Genomic DNA, 17954 nt, shown 5'->3' with positions numbered 1-17954 from the left:
TCAGATATGAATAGAAGATAGAGAAAACCCAGAATACTGATAATTAAGTATTTTGTCAATTATAAATAAAAAGGTTAGCAAAAGACTGAAGAATTGTTCTGTGTTAAAATAAAAACTATGAAAGTTCTGAAATGTGGTTGTATTTTCAATCATTTATAGCATTAAAGTAAAACAAAAACAGTTTACTCATTAACTTTGTTGAATTATGTTAATCTTTTAAAAGATCCTTGAACATTGTCCTCACGAGTCAGCATTTTACTTGGTTCATCCTCCCAAGCATCAGATCTCTGAACCTCACATGGGGAAGACTGAGTCATTGATATTCTTTATTAACAATATAAAGACTTCCTGGATGCTGTTTTATTTTTAATGATGAGCTAAGGGTATTGGGTTAACTCTGTTTAATTGGTGACTTATTTTTCAATGGAACATAAATTGGAAAAAAAATCTTTTATCTATTTTGCTGAGCACATCTTTGAGCCTATAGACTCAGCACTATTGGGAAGTGTACTGAAAATTCTGGGGTAAATATTATGATGACATATTACTGTGTTCACAAGCTGCAGGACATTTGGAGCACATAGTTTATTCCAACCGGAGATCACCTCCAGCAGATTAGAGAAACAGGTCATTTCTGACCTTGAGTGGCTGGCCTTACTCCCAAATAGCCAGTGAGCTGACCCTGTATCCTGGGTCTGAAGCTTGTCATTTTCTGACTTAGAATTGAATTTTCCGTTGATTGATTTCACGCTGAAGTGATCTTTTTATTATTTTGAAAGAAAAATAGTGAAGTTGTAATGTATTGCATAGCTGTCCTTTCATTACACTTAATTCATGTGTCCTCTTTGGACCCTTTCTTACTTGGAGACAATCAAAAAATATTTGTGACATTGGCTAAACTTGAATCTGCTGCTGAGTTAGCCTGTTTGTTCTAATTTTATTGAAGGGTCTGAGGTATTCTTTTAACTGAGTATGCAGCATTTGGCGAGGTGCGAAGGCAGGACGTGAAGAATAAATCCCAGAGCTGCATGAAGTTTGAGCATAAACAGCCCAGGTCAAGCCAAGAGCAGCATAGTGAGGGCCAGATGGACAGATTGAGGTTACTAGTGTTTGGATTACCAGCACCAGTGGCCATCCACAGATCAAATGGCTGGAAAAAGCAATGCAATAATGTTGAGGTCCAGGGAAAGCTCTACAATGCAGCAGAATCAGAATTGGGTTTATTATCACCATCACATGATGTGAAATTTGTTAACTTAGCAGCAGTGGTTCAATGCCATACATAATATAGAAGAGGAAAAAATGATAAATAAAATAAATAATAATAAAAAATAAATAAATCAATTACAATATACTTATATTGAATAGATTAAGAAATATGCAAAAAAAAAAGAAATACTGTATATTAAAAAAAAGTGAGGTAGTGTCCAAAGGTTCAATGTCCATTTAGGAATCGGATGGCAGAGGGGAAGAAGCTGTTCCTGAATCGCTGAGTGTGTGCCTTCAGGCTTCTATATCTCCTACCTGATGGTAACAGTGAGAAAAGGGCATGCCCTGGGTGCTGAAGGTCCTTAATAATGGACGCTGCCTTTCTGAGACACCGTTCCCTAAAGATGTCCTGGGTATTTTGTAGACGAGTACCCAAGATGGAGCTGACTAGATTTACAACCCTCTGCAGCTTCTTTCGGTCCTGTGCAATAGCCCCTCCCCCCCATACCAGACAGTGATGCAGCCTGTCAGAATGCTGTCCACGGTACATCTATAGAAGCTTTTGAGTGTACTTGTTGATGTGCCAAATCTCTTCAAACTCCTAATGAAGTACAGTCGCTCTCTTGCTTTCTTTATAACTGCATCAATATGTCAGAGATCCTGACACCCAGGAATTTGAAGCTGCTCACTCTCTCCCCCTCTGATCTGTCTATGAGGATTGGTATGTGTTCCTTCGTCTTACCCTTCCTGAAGTCCACAATCAGCTCTTTCATCATACTGACATTGAGTGCCAGGTTGTTGCTGAGGTACCATTCCACTAGTTGGCATATCTCATTCCTGTACGCCCTCTCTTCACCATCTGAGATTCTACCAACAATGGTTGTATCGTCAGCAAATTTATAGATGGTATTTGACCTGTGCCTAGCCACACAGTCACAAGTACATAGAGAGTAAAGCAGTGGGCTAAGAACACACACCTGAGGTGCACCAGTGTTGATCGCCAGCAAGAGGAGATATTATCACCAATCCACACAGACTGTGGTCTTTTGATTAGAAAGTTGAGGATCCAATTGTAGAGGAAGGTACAGAGGGCCAGGTTCCACAACTTCTCAATCAGGATTGTGGGAATGATGGTATTAAATGCTGAGCTATAGTCAATGAGCAGCATCCTGACGTAGGTGTTTGTGTTGTCCAGGTGGTCTAAAGCTGTGTGGAGAGCTACTGAGATTGCATCTGCTGTTGACCTATTGTGGCGATAGACAATTTGCAATGGGTCCAGGTCCTTGCTAAGGCAGGAGTTCAGTCTAGTCATGACCAACCTCTCAAAGCATTTCATCACTGTCAATGTGAGTGCTACTGGGCGATAGTCATTAAGGCAGCCCACATTATTCTTCTTAGACACTGGTATAATTGTTGCCTTTTTGAAACAAGTGGCAACTTCTGCCCGTAGCAGTGAGAAGTTGAGCAGAGAACTCCACAGGATTATTCAGAGGCTGAATAAAATATAGGAAGAAGGTCATCTATCCCTGTTGGCCTAGTTTGAAAAAAAGAAGTAAAGAATTAACAGGGTAACTCTAAAGGGGATTGATTGCATTGCTGGAGAAAGAAAGAAAGAGAAAAAAGAGTAAAAGAGAGAGAGAGAGAAAGACTTGCTTGCAGTGACATATCAATGGACAAGCCAGGAGTGGAACTAAGATATAACTGGTATACAAACACTTATTTCAGTATTGATCTAACATTAGCAGTCCCTAAATGGTCAACCGATTGCTAATAGGCATTTGCCACATTTTTAAGCTGAGTTATATAAATATTATTAACTTAAGCAGAGCTCCTGTTTTATCCAGTTCTATCCAGTGAGAAACAACTAATCAGTATAATCTTCAATTGTTTATTTAATTACTTAATCTGAAACATGCTTCAACCTCAAACTTGATTTGACTTAGATGTGTCAAACTAAAAATTATACTTTTTCCGTTATTTGCACTTTGTACATCCTAATTCGTCAAATTGCTGCAGATTCATCAAATTGAGTGTTTTTTTTACTACATTCAAAATAATTCCACATTCTCCAGTTTCTAACAAATTATTCTCAATTTAGATGCTGGATACTACATGTACTTTGATACTAAGAATGGCAAGACTGGTCAAAGTGCTATTCTGGAGTCCAGGATTCTGTATCCCAGAAGGAATGAGCAGTGTCTTCAGTTTTTCTATAAGATGACAGGCAGTCCAATGGATAAGCTCGTTATATGGATGAAAATGGATGACGGAACTGGAAATGTTCGAAAAGTAGTTAAAATTCATACATTACAAGGTATGAACTTTTGAGGTTAATGAGAATGCAATTTTTTACTTCATCACTATTACCCGACACCAACCTCACATTTAGAGACCTAGAGAAATACAAAAAGGAAATGGGCTGCCCATGGTGCTTTCCAATCTAGTCCTATTTGCCTGCATTTGGCCCGTAACCCTCTAAAGACCCCCCATCTATGTAGTTACCTTAGTGTCTGAATGTTTAATATCTAACCGTCTATTAATCTCTGACTTGAATAGACTCAGGGATTGAGCTGAAATTTACTACATCCAGGTGAAGAAATTTCTCCTCCTTTCTGGCCTGTCTGGCCAAATAGTTATTTTAAAATTATTACCTTTGGTTCTAGATATTCCAGCCAGGGGAAATATCTTTCCAACATCTACCTAGTCAAGTTCTATGCTTCTTAATGTCGTCACTATCAATTATTGGTCTAGTCTTCTTAAAAGGGGAGGAGCCCTTAACTCCTCCTGATGGGGTCGTCGGGGTGCCGTCATAACAAGCTTTTTGCACTGCTCATTTGGTGATTGCTCATTATACGGTGTTTCTTTAGCATTTCTTTTTTTACAAGGACAAGTTGCTAGCACAGCGCTCAACCCAGCACGGATGGAAAGCATGCAAGGGAGCCGGCTGGATTCGAACTCAGGACCTCTCGCCCTGAAGTCCGGCGCTGATGCCACTACACCACTTCTTAATCTCTCATTAAATGCCATATCTGGTTAACTTATATTCCTCTTGCTTTGTCACAGATCTGTACATAATATTTCAGATGTAGTCTCACCAGGGTCAATGTAATCGGAGCAAAACCTTTCCATTCTTGTACTCTACTCCACTTGCAATTAAAGGCAATGCACTGTCTGCCTTCCTAGTTGTACTGTACCTGTACCTGTACGTTTATTTTCAATGTCTAAGGGTAAGAATGCCCAGATCCCCCTTAACACCACCAATTTTCAATCTCTCACCACTTAAAAAAAAGACACTCTAGCTTTCTGTTTTCCCTATCAAACTAATTGATCTCATACATTTCCATAATATTTTCCATCTGACATGTCTAATCCAATCTGTCACCTTTTCTATATCCCTCTACAGCTTCATTACATCCCCCGACAGCCCACACTGCCACCTAGCTTTGTATCATCACCAAACTGGATATATTACACTTATTGCCTTCGTCTGTTTCATTGGTATACATCATGAACATCTGGAGGCACAGCAGCATTCCCTGTGGTCAACCACTCTCCACAGCATTTCAAGCTAGAAAGTAATCTGTTTACTGTTGATTAAGTAATCCTCAGTCCGTGCAAGCTATTGTTCCCATGTGCATTCACTTTCATTTTGTTTAATTATCTCTTAATGTGGCAGCCGATTTAGAAAGCCAAATGCACTGCATTAGCTAGCTTGTTCTTACTTATTTTGCTAACTCCCATCTCAAATAGCTCTAACAGATTAATCAAATGTTTTTTTAGCTGTCATAAGTTTATCTTGATTCCAGCCACATCTATTTTCTAAGTACCTTGTGTACACTAAGCAGCTTTCTTCCCTGCTGCCATTAAGTCCTTGAACAGACCATTACCTTGGATTATATTTATTTTATCCTTATCTTGTCCAGCTTTTCCAGCATTATTTTTGCTTTCTGATATTAGATTAATTACATATTGTTCCTTGTTTTCTCTTTCACTTCGTAACTACTAGGAAGCAATTTACATTTGCTATCTTCTTATCTGTGGAAACTATTCCCAAATTTATAGAATTTTTGAAAATGATAGCCTGTACCTCCATAGCCACCAGTTTCTAAACCCAAAGTTGCAGATTTTTATGCCTTGGGAGCCTGTAGCCATTGAGCCCCCCCAAAGATCAACAATAATAATTTTTACTGATGACTAATTTGCTAATAATGACCCTGAGCTTCTCATTTAATCTGGACCAGCAGTGCTACAAATTTCAGAGAGATTTCCTCTTCTTCTGTTAAGATAGATACAAAGTATTTATCTAATTTCTCTTTGATTCCCTTATTCCCGTCTCAGTCAGTGAGGGCTTCACATTAATTTTGATTGATCTCATTATTTTTTTCATAGCTTAGTCATAGCTCAGTTGGTGAAATGGAATATAAGACAGATTGTAAAATGAATAAGTAGTCAATGTTTTGTCTTGCCCAGTGGATACAATAACTTTGAGAATAAGGAAAAAGACTATCAATGAGAGGCAGAATGCCAACCACGGTACTGTTGTGGATGGAACTGTCCAATGGGAAGGAAATGCCAAGCAACAAGTTACTATTTATTGGATATTTCTTTATTATATGTTTAGATGCAATTATCAGTTGTCAGAATTGAAAACCCTGAAAGGGAAAGGATGTGAGGAAGGTTGGTCTGAATGTCCATTCAGATTCAGGAGAAGGGTATCCAGAAATTAGAGAAAAGGAATCTGGAATTGGAAAGAGGCATTCAATTGTTGTTCAAAATTTTGGTAAAACTAGGATAGGAAAATTGGGGGAAGAGGTTCAAGTGAAAGAAAATCAAGGGCTTCATATTAAATTGAAGAAATGGATTTATTTTGATTGTACAATCTTGAGGTTATTACACAAATCTGTGGGAATTGACATTGGAAAGAAAAGATCATGAAAGGCAGTACGTGAGTAAAGAAATGGTATAGAAACACCAATTTCATAGGATATTTGCATCCAGCCAGGGACAGGAAGAAGCTAAACTGGATTGCAACAGAACCAGGCAAACCCCAGGGAGAAGGTGAAAAGGGTGACTAGGTCTGTAAATCATGTGTTACACTGATAACAGCTTGAAATGGAACTACAAGAAACTATTAGCCTGACAAATTCTCTGGCTAGGAGTCCAAAGCACAAATTAAAGGAATAAATAAGAACAACTTAGAAAACCAAAAGTTACAGATATTAAAAGTATTCTAATTACTAAAAGAATTAACCTTTTGTGAAAAGTATTATTGAACTTAAGAGCTTTTACATGACATTTGGAGACCTTTAGCAACTACTTAAATCGAAAAATATATTGAATTTCTTAAAAACATTTAGAAATAATTAAAACGTTAAGGTAATGCATAGCTAAACCCAAGGCTAGAATCCCTATTGAAACAAATGGAATTTAACTTCCTGTGCTAAATCTGACCTCTCAGTGGACTGGAGTGATGATTCCTAGTCATGGAGTCTTAGATTTAAAGAGTTATACACCACAAACTAAGCCTTTCACATATATAGGACATATCTATCATGTCCATGTACAGTGAATGTATGCTGTTCACTAACTCGGTAGCCTTTGAAACCTAGTGTAACACTGGAGAATCCCAGAGTTTGCTGATAGATTCAGCCCCTTATACCACCGAGAAAGCCCCAGACTCCCACCCTATCCACTTAAATCTGATTTAATGGTAACAAGGCTGAATGCCAGTGGTTCTAATTTGGACTGCAGGTATCAGCTGACAAAATTCAGTTGAATGTATTTAGAAGAGAAGAAAAGGGAAGGGGAATGGAAATACAATGTCCTTTGTAGCCTCCACAAAATAATTTTCATATCACAGTCAAATTCAATGATGTAACAGGAAACTCCATTGATTTTTCATGTGCTAATTTCCTTGATGATATCACTTATACTGAGTTACCATATAAAACTATTGTAAACTACGGAAAGTTAAATACGGAAAGGGGAAAAAAAGACATATAATTTTACAGTGAATCCAAAATTTGTTTCTGTCACTTGGTGGGTAAGCTGTCTGACTACATGACTATGGGATATTATTAAGACAAGAAATCTAAGGAATTGATGGAGTAACTAAAGGAGATAAACTGGGAAAAAAATGGAAAAGTAAGGAGATAGTAGGAAATTATGAAAAGATAATCACTTGAATTCAGGAAAACTCAGGAAAAATTAAATTCAATTAAAGCAACTTTAAAAATAAGCAACTTTATTATAGGGCAACATTGATAAATGTGAAAGTGGTACCACACTATAGGTGGCAGGGACAAGGTTGACATGGAAGCTGATTGTATATAAAGTGCGGACAAAGAAAAAACTCTCGCAGAATTAGGAGAATGTATCAAATGCAGAGGTACAGTGAATATATTGAATGCAGCTAAAGATCTGTTCATTAAGAATTATCATTAATGAAGGAAAAGTGAAGCCAAATCAGAAGCACAGGTGTGGAAAGTAGCAGAACTGGAGCTGATAGGACAAAAATGGAGAGAATAGGAAATGAATATCGTCCTTTAAGTAAACTGGGGTGAAAGGAAGTGTAGTCAAGGCAACTATGGGATTGTTGGCTTTTCCTGAATGTTGAATACCAGTCTATCTCTGAAATGGAGAAGGGGAAACTGAAGAAGGGAAAGGAGGAACCTGATCTGTGCTCCGTGAAATTGAGGGCAGAGTAGAAATTGCTGGCTAACCTGGTGTAGTTTTTCATTTTGGAATCTGATCAGGAAATGGCAGCGATGATCAATGTGTTGGGAGGGAGATTAGGGAGGAACATAATACCACTGGTTAAGAGAATTTTCTGCAAAAAATAGAATTCATACGAGTTTCCGAGGCTCCTTTGATCTGGAAGGCAAGAGAAATTTTACAATGTAATAACAGAAGCCATCCAAGTAGAGTAGAAATTAAGTTTCTTACTCAATAAATAATCCCAATTAAAATAATACTCTAAGCATATGCTTAAGAGCTGGTTGGAAATAATATTTTTAAGTTTTGTTGTTTAGGAGTCATGAAGCTATTTATTTTCAGAGTGGTACATTAACTTTCACTTCATTTTATCTGAGCACGTTTTACTCCTTTGAAGTTTCAACAACGTTAAATTCCTTGCCTTCAGCTCTATTGTATGATAAATAATTCTGATTGTTAAAACTTTGACAAATATTTCATGTTTTTATCATTTATTTCTTTCTCTACAGCGGATGGCAACCATTCATGGAACATTGCCCATGTGACCATCCCTGCGACAGCCAAGTTCCGTTACGTTTTCCAAGGAGTAATTGGTAACTCCAGTGATTCTTCAGGTGGTATTTTCCTGGATGACATCACGCTTACGGAGACCAAGTGTCCTCGTGGTGTCTGGCACCTGAGGAACTTCACTGAAATGCTTCAAAACAATTATAGCATGGACATATTGAGCCCATGTTTCTATAGCCCGGAAGGATATAGATATGGTTTAAGTTTAAAACTTCATTCTCGTTATGAAAATTATACAGGGATCTTTTTCCACCTGTGCAGTGGTGAAAATGATGATATGCTTGAATGGCCGGCTGGGAACAGACAAGCTATCATTTCAGTAATGGACCAGCATCCTGATGTAAAACTTAGAATGTCGTCTACTCGAAGCTTCACTACAAATGGAAGTTTAGTTATGCAAGGTGAATAAATAAATGCACATTCTCTGTTACAACTTAAGCATCTGTTTGAAATGGATTCTGTAAGAAAGGGCTTGATCTTTGGTCAAACTGTTTCTCCTTGATTTCAGTTAGTATAAAATGTATGCATAATGGACACTAGGTGAATAAACAAAAGATAAATTTGGTGCTCCATGAGTGAAAATAATCAGACAACACCGGGAAATATGAAACAAAATAACTTCTGTGCTCGTTTCACAGAGAATCTGAATCTTCCCCCATTCTCCAGTTTTAAACCTCAATGCCATACATACACTATGTTCATAGTTTCTATGGGTCTTATCTCCATCTTCCTTAACCTATTTCCCAAACTATTAACCATTTAGTGGTCTCTCCTTGTTATTTATTTGTTTACAGACTCCGCGAGGGCATCATCTATTGCCCATCTGTACTTACACACTGAATCAAACACCACTAAATCAGAATCAGGTTTGACAGTCCTGTCATATGTCATGAAACTTGTTGTTACGCGACAGCAGTACATTGCAATACATAGTAATAAAAACTGTGAATTACAGTAAATATGTATATAGTTAAATAAGTAGTGCAGAAAATTAGTGAGGTAGTGTTCATGGGTTCAATGTCCATTCAGAAATCTGATGGCAGAGGAGAAGAGGGGTGAATCATTCAGTGTATGTCTGCAGGCTCCTGTACCTCTTCCCTGATGGAGGCAAAGAGAAGAGGGCATGTTCTGAGTGATGAGGGTCCTTAATGATGGATGCCGCCTTTTGAGGCATCACTCCTTGAAGGTGCCCTGGATGCTGGGAAGGCTAGTGCTCTTGAGGGCGATGACTATCCTTACAACTCTCTGCAGCTTACTTTGATCCTGTGAAGTGCCCCACCTCCCTCTCATACCAGACAGTGACACAGCCAGTTGCTACATTTGCTTCTAATTTCATGCACATAGGATTCTACACTTTGCTATAATGCTTAAGGTAGCATGAAACTGATTTACAACATATAATGTTGTGTGAATTTAATTACAGACAGAAATGATACATTCTTTTGGGACAAGCCTACATTAACTGGATACTACGATCATGCGTGCGATTGTTACCGGAGTCCCTACTGGGGATGGGCAGGATTCATATCACACAAGCAGCTCCACCGCCGAAGTTTCTTAAAAAATGATGACCTCATTATTTTTATTGAGTTCAATGGTAAAGTTTCCTCACTTATTTTCTCTTAGTTTGGTTGTTAAATTTCCTTCCTGATGTCAAAGCTTGGGTCTGTGCTTCATTATTAACAGTGAGAAATCACTCATTTGATTTAAAGTTGTTTAGATATTCTTGCAGGGAAATTTGGTACATTTGAAACCAATAAATGTTATTGGTCAATAAGATGAGCTCATGCCAGGAACACATGAATGAGAAACTTGGGTAAATTTTATAAAGCAAATGGTATTGTCAGATGGAAGTATGGATTGAAGAACTATTCTATTAAAATGAATCAGTGCAAAATTACAAGCACTTGACATTGACCTTCAATTCTCCCATCTATTGCCTTGGCCATCAGACAGTATTTGCAGATTGGAGAATTGTTTTCAAGGTTTCCTGGATAAATAACAGTAATATTGGATGCCAATAAAATGGCCAGTTTTCTAATGGGCACCAATGACATTATGGTAAATTCTGATACCTCTAAATGGGTAAGGATATGCAAGTGTTATTTTTTCATCAGATGAGAATAGTCAATGTACAAAAGAGGTTGTATTGTCAAGTATCCAAGTACCTGTAGATGTTGTCACTTTCACTACATTAGAAAGTTTCTAAATGATTTACAGTATTTTTTGAAATCCAGCCACTTTCATTAGACTGAATTATAAAGAAATGCAGAGCATTCCAGAGAAACAAATGGTGGGCAGCTCTCTGTGCTTTGGTCGTGGAGTCTGCCTAAATTCTCTGTGAAGTAATTTATTCAAAGATGTTGCCTAATAAATATTAATAGGTGGATATTTTACTAAGTTATTACTAAATAACTAACATTGTTAGTGTGTTGCAAATCCAATCCTTTGGTTAGCTTTTGACCTAAATTGACTCATAAGACTCAGGCAATCTTCAGCTATGAAAGTTCAAAATGAAGAACAGCAATCTGTGCAAGGTGTGAACCCATTTACCTATTATTATTTAATCATGGTTTTATATTGCTATACTTCTACACTGTTCTTGGTTGGTGCGACTGTAACGAAATCCAGTTTCCCTCAGGATCAATAAAGTATGTCTGTCTGTCTGTCTGTCTGTCTGTCTGTCTGTCAACTATGACTGAGGAGTAGAGATATTGAAAAGAAAAGCAGGGTCAAATAGGAACAAGAGCTTAGAAAACTGGCAGCATGTTTCCTTAAAGAAACAATCTCTCAAAGTTACAAATTTCATTAATGTAGCCTTGAAAGATAAGATGCCTTAACTCCAGTTGTTAAAACGTTTGCCTGTTTTTATGCAATATTTTTTATTATGCCACAATCTTTATCAGTCACAAAACTTGCACAAGTGATATCAGCAGTAAAGTAATTGTCAATATTTATGTTCAGAGAAACTTTCTGTTTGAAATGGAAACTGCTGTTCACTCAATGAAGAATTAACTTTTTTTGAAGCTGAAGATTCTTTATAGTTCCAATCTTACCAAATTGTAATTATAATCAGTTTGCTGCATACAATGATCTTGGACTCTGCTTTTAAACAATTCATGCCAACCAAAGATCACCCATTTTATCTTGACTCACAATCTTCTTGCAGCAATACACACAAAATATTCGAAGGATTCAGTGCGTCAGGCATCATCTACAAAAGGAAATGATCAGTCAACATTTCAGGCTGAGACTCTTCATCAGGACTGAAAAGAAAGACGCCAGAATAAAAGGGTGTGGGGGGGGGGGATGGTGAATGTCAACCCTATTTCCCTGTATAGATGCTGCTAATCCTGTTAGGTTTCTCCAGCATTTTGCAGGTGTTGCTCCAAATTTCCAGAATCGGCAGTCTCTCTCGTGTCACCAATCCTCTTCACTGATGACATGATGATAAGAGATATCTCAGCAGCCCTTAGGGAAATCTTTGCTTCTTCATATTCAGTCCCTTTAGGACTTCTACTACCTCTGAGGTGGCTAATGAGATAATAGGGAACTACAGACATGTGAGATAGCAGGAGGCTGATGAGGAGTGGTTCGGTTTGTAGTAATATGTGGTTCTTCCTCTTCTTACACCAGGATTTTTGAGTACTCCTCATACAAGACTTTAACGCTCTGATTACAATCCTGAATGCACCCTCTCCTCTTTGTCATGGCTCAGGACTCAACAGGAATGTTGTACTTCTTCAAAGAAGTATTGATGTTATCATAAATAATAAAGAAAACAGCTCTTACTGAAATCTATAAGTGGAACAGAACATGCTTGAAACACTCATCATGTCGGTGGAGAGAGAAGCAGGATTAACATTGTAGATTGAAAACCATTTGCCAGAATGCAGTGTTGGGTGCTCAGGGCTCTGAGACTTCCCTGAAGAGAAGTCATTTCTGCTGCAGGCAATGGGATTCACGATCCTCTAAAGATCTCTGTCAGTAATTCTAGAGCAGGGCCCCACCCTCAGGAGTCAATGGTGCAGTCATGGTGAGGTGAGCAATGGTCTTCTAATCTGGAAGACTAAGTCTGCCAGTGAGGTCTAGCTGATGAGTTCTTACTGCAAATCTAAGTGCTGGCAGGAGTGAGAAGTTGGACCAGTGATGTGTACTCTTCCTGGGCAGTGTTGCATTGCGTACAACAGCTCAACAACATCATTTTTCAACTCCTAATGAACTTCACAGATTTTAGGAGCTTTTCGAGACAGTATCAGGGAGTCAACATATAAATGCTCTAAAGCTAACGTTGATAAATGTGTAGACCATTGTTTGTAATCTGTGAAGCAAATGTTATCACTTGTGAGAAGCATATTCTGTAAAAAGTATTAATCCAGTACTAATTAATAACATTAAATGGGCATATCCTTACGCAGGATTTCGACCCAAAAACCTTCACAATTCCTTTCCTCCCACAGAAGCTGCTCCATTTGCTGAGTGCCTCCAAAAGAGGAGTTTGTTGCATCTGAAGACCGTAGTTCAACACAATTACCAAAATGTTGCATGGAAAGCAACAGCAAAACAGAGGCATACAGGCATAAGCTAATGAAAAAAGTCTTTGAAGAGACCAGTATAAGCAAGTAATGATAAAGATGCACACTCAGAAGGGAATTCATAAATGTTGTCAAGATATTGTAATGGCACAATACACAAACTTGTTTGTTGCTATTGGCGAGCAATGCCATAGTCAGTAAAATACAGGAAAATATGATCTTGTAAATCCTGACACTGAAATTAGTTACAGTTAAAAAGTAATCCTATGAAGTTTTCATCATGCATTCCTGATTGTTGACTCTCATGTCATAATACTGCTATTTTCAGCATAAAATAAAGTAATTAATTTTTTTTTTCCAAAATGAAGCAGTAACAACCATTTCCAGGCCTTTGTACAGCATCGAGCGTTTGACTGGGTGCCAGTGTTGTTTGCCACACTTGCAACTGTATGGTTTCTGCATCAGAGGCACTGGGGTGACTTAGGCAGCAAAAATTGCCATATGCAATGTAGCCCTGCAAGTCATGGAACAGAGAGCATGTGCACCTCTATGTGCTTGTTGAACTTGTCCTAGGATGGGGAGGGATGGATTAGGCACAGTTCATAATCCTCAGTCTCCTGATGGATTTGCGTATTGTTTAATGGCAGAGTAATGCTTGGAAGTGATCCATGCCATACTTCCCATATCCAGAGTGTGGTGTAATTTGATGTTTGAAGAAGACACTGGAGAGAGGCTATGAATGATTGGGAGAAAGCCAAAGAGATTAACTCAGAGAGCAGTGAAGGAAACAGGAAATGGGAATAATTATCAAAATGAATAAATCAACCATTGAACTTAACTAATCTTGTTTTTTGAAAGATCTGACTCCACTGATTTATACAGAAGTGCCGATTCATCCTACAAGCTCTCCCTTAAGGCATCGGCGAGCAGTGGAAGAGACTGGATTCTCAGCAGAACGTCAGCCACACGGTCTCAGAGAGGCGTGCAGTCCTGGCTATTGCCTGAATGGTGGAATATGTGTTATTGTGAATGGGAAAGCAAGCTGCAGGTAGGTGAAGATTCTGCAACTTATGTTTGGGTACTTATCATCTCACTGGAGTGTAGTGCATCGGTTAATTTGCAGTGTTTATTGAGGCAACTCAGTTTCTATTTTTGTCTCAGTATGCAGTTTGGTATTTGACACTGAGGATACAATTATTGCTTAGAACTGATCTGCTCTTTACTGAACCACAAATTATTTCTTGTTGAAAGCCTCTCTCAATAACATTTGAATATACTGCACCGGATACCAAATTAATTAAATAAAATAGGGATGCAGGATCAGATGGTATGTTGTGTCTGCATGATGTGGGGGCTGGCAGAACCCGTTGTGTTTCCTGGTGACCATATTAGCAGCAAGTGTTGGCTGCTTGACGAAGTCAGGCTTAAAGCTGACGACCTGGAATCTGAGCTTCAAACACTGCGCTGCACCAGAGAGGGGGAGAGTTTCCTGGATACTGTGCTTCAGGAATAGTACACCCGTTAGCACTGGGAATATTGGGACCAAATTCGGTCTGTGGACGGCGACAAGAGGGTGTGACTGTGAGTGAGGCAGGTAGGGGTATCTAAGAGGTTGTGCCTGAGGAGCTTCAGTCTTTGAGCTTGCCCAACATTTCTGAGATTGTTACTCCCTGTGAGGATGAGAGTGGGGGCTGTAGGAAGGACAAGCAAGAAAACCATAGCACCATGGTTTAGGGATCCATTCAACAGGGTGGAGGGAGAGAAGAGAAATGTAGTTGCAGTTGGAGATAGTATAGTTAGGGGAATGGACACAGTTTTCTGCTGTAAGGATTGAGAGAACTGAGGGCTGTCCGCCTGGTGTCTGGGTTTGGAACAACTCAGCAGAGCGATTTGGAGTTGGGTGGGGTGGATGGGGGGAGGAAGATCTGGATGTTGTGATCCATGTGGGTACCATTGACTTAGGAAGAACAAGGAAAGAGGTTCTGCTGAGGAAATTTGAGCAGCTAGGAACTAAATTAAAACACAGACCCAAAAAGGTAGTAATCTCAGGAGTGTTACTGAGCCACATGCAAATTGGCACAGAGTTAAAAGCCAGGCTCAAAGATTGGTGTGGGAGAAGTGGGTTTGAATTATGGAACTCTGGCATGAATATTGGGAAAAAGACAGCTATAAGACAATAAGACCATAACACATAGGAGCAGAATTAGGCCATTCAGTCCATCATTTCTGCTGCACCATTTGACCATGGCTGATTTATTATCCCTCTCAATTTCATTCTCCTGTGATGACCTTACACAGTTCCCTACACGGTGTTCCATCTGCCATTTCTTTGCTAATTTTTCTAATCTGCCCAAGGCCATCTGCAGATTCCCTGCTTCCTCAACATTTCCTCTCCCTCCACCAATCTTTGTTTCATTCAGAAATTTAGCTACAAAACCATCAATTCCATCATCCAAATGTCCTTTTGAACACTGTAATTATGCCCCCTCCCCTCAACCATCCTGTCTCCAGGAAAAACAGTCCTGGCTGAACTAATCTTTTCTTATAACTCAAAACCTCCAGTACAGGCAACATTGCTCTGAATCTTTTCGACACTCTCTCTAACTTAGTCACATACTCCTTACAATGTGACAATGAAAACTGATATTCTTCTAGTTATGATTATGCATGGATGATGAATGGAGTCCAGGCATATTCTTATGGGAAAGTCGGTGAAAAATAAAACTACACATTTAGTAGAGTCAGTGACCCAACTGTTCCAAAAGCAGGCCTTTAACTTGCTCCATAGTCACTACTAGTATATTGCTCCTTTACTGCTTGTATATCTTGAGAGAAAAAGAAAATGTAGCATTACTCACATTCCTTAGCCAATCAGACTGGAAATGCATTCAGGAAGAAAATTCTTATGTGTGTGTTTAAGGTGGGAAGATTGATGGATGAGTATAGGTAACTGGATGTTGGAAATTCATGATACTCTCATAGGAGTCATAAATATGCTAAGCTTAATTGTTGATATAATTACATGATTTTAAGATTGTAATGATGCCAGGTTTATCATAAATGTTATAATCTACATAAAAGCATACAAATGTATGAAACTGTTGAAGAAGAGAATACAGGCAGTTATCACACCTGCCTTACATTCATCACGATAGTGTTAATTTAACTTCATTGATAGATAATGGCTAACTGACTCATTAGTCCATTGCATCCATTTCCAACACAGAATAATCTTCAGGGAGAAGTATCACTCACAGCCATAAATGAATACCACATTAGGTTGCTGAAAGCTCACAGCTTTATTGGCAATATCAAAACATTCAAATATGTCTTTTTCCTGTCCCACCATTACCCTGCACATTTTGGAAACTGGTTAATAACATAAGGATAGATAATTAAGAATTTTCCATTTAATTTGTGTTTGATAGAATACGGACAAGATCCATTTTGGTTCCATAGTTCCCCTTCCCAAATAACCACTCTGCCCTGTTGCCCTATATCCCTTTCCAATTTCATCATCAAGTTCAAATAAGATGCAAAACATGAAAATTAGTATGATCAAAAAAAATAATTGTAACTTCAGAGGTTGCTCATATAGAGCAGGGCAACTGGGTGAACTGTTCCTGACAACTTATCCTGGCCATTATCTGATGACACATTCTCACACCTGCTTGTTATGGCTCTACGTAGTTTGCACTATTGGTATGGCAGAGAGCTATTACTCACTGGGAAACCTAGGTACGTACATGAAGGCTGTAAAATAGATGTGTTAGTGAATTTGGATGCTGTTAGATGGGGGGATCTGTATGGAACATACTGTAAGCACCAGCATTAAACTTTTGGATGGAAAGGCTGTTGTTTGTGCGATTTTGTTATGTAATACTCTGCGATGTTGTTTCATTTCAGGTGTGCCTCAACTCAAATACGTCAGCACTTTGGTGATCGCTGTGAGAAAACACAGGTTCACGGCACTCTCCTGGGAGTCTTCGTTGGTGCAATTGCAGGTGTGCTGGTGTTGACTATTGCTGTTATTAACATTATTGCCAGAAAACAAATTTAAAACCTAACAAAGCATTATAAGGCCTTGATCTTTTCCACTTATTTACAAATGTTTTAAAGTTTAGCAAGAACTTGCTGGAAAACAATAAGCTTTGCTTTTTATGGTAATTCCATGAAGTTTGAATGTATTTTGCATCTAATCACATTAAACACTACTGTATTCTCTAACTGTAGTATTGATCATAAAAGGTAATTGTGTTAATTTATTAATCACACTGTGGTTTGCAGTGTTGTTTGTAGATGCTTTATAATAAATCATTATGCCTGTCTGCAGTTCCTGTACTTTGTGTGTTTTTATTCAGCAACCTGCCCCCACTGCAAAGTTAACAGACAAACCAGACACCAAGGATGGTTAACTAGGCGAGTCCTGGACTATAGAAAAACAGTTTAGCTGAGCTGAGGGATTGTGCAAGAAGTCAATCTCGAAGCCACAAAACAGAAAATTGGATTTTAAAAAAATAGACGGGAAAGGAACTTGTATAAAATGGCAGATTAGCAATATGACAGATATATAGAAAGATCATTAAGTGCAAAAAGAATAATGAAGGAGTCAGTACTTGGTTGAGGCCTTATGGAAAGTAAGTGAAGACAGGAGAGTAGCAGTCTGCTGAGGGCTAGATCCGTGGCATACAAGCATGGCAACCCAGAGCTTTACAGGAAGTCGAGCTATGGCCTACAGAGAGCCATCACGAGAGCTTGAAGGCTGAAGTTAGTGTGAAGTCACTGACCCAGTCAGCGGTATTAGGGACTGTTTTGGAAATATGTGAATATGGCAGATAATAATTCAAACAAGAACCAGTCTTCAGTTCTTAATGTAAATTTTAAATTGCAAGCAAGTTAAAAGCATGCTTTTTGCAAATGAACAATACT

The 17954-nt window shown here is 38.5% G+C and overlaps 1 protein-coding gene across 1 annotated transcript in view; it reads left to right on the top strand.

Annotated features, from left to right (window-relative positions):
- Positions 1–17357, top strand: part of LOC140733519 (meprin A subunit alpha-like) — a 35311-nt gene extending 17954 nt beyond the window's left edge. The window contains exons 10-14 of the mRNA XM_073056951.1: positions 3308–3523; positions 8433–8891; positions 9914–10087; positions 13884–14073; positions 16932–17357. Of these exons, the coding sequence (XP_072913052.1) occupies positions 3308–3523; positions 8433–8891; positions 9914–10087; positions 13884–14073; positions 16932–17085 (1193 nt within the window). The 3' untranslated portion in view covers positions 17086–17357. The remainder of the gene's footprint in view (positions 1–3307; positions 3524–8432; positions 8892–9913; positions 10088–13883; positions 14074–16931) is intronic.
- The last annotated feature ends 597 nt before the right edge of the window (positions 17358–17954 follow it).

This window comes from Hemitrygon akajei, chromosome 9 (genome assembly GCF_048418815.1).
Source record: "Hemitrygon akajei chromosome 9, sHemAka1.3, whole genome shotgun sequence".
NCBI lineage: Eukaryota > Metazoa > Chordata > Chondrichthyes > Myliobatiformes > Dasyatidae > Hemitrygon > Hemitrygon akajei.
This window is presented reverse-complemented; position numbering and strand designations above follow the sequence as displayed.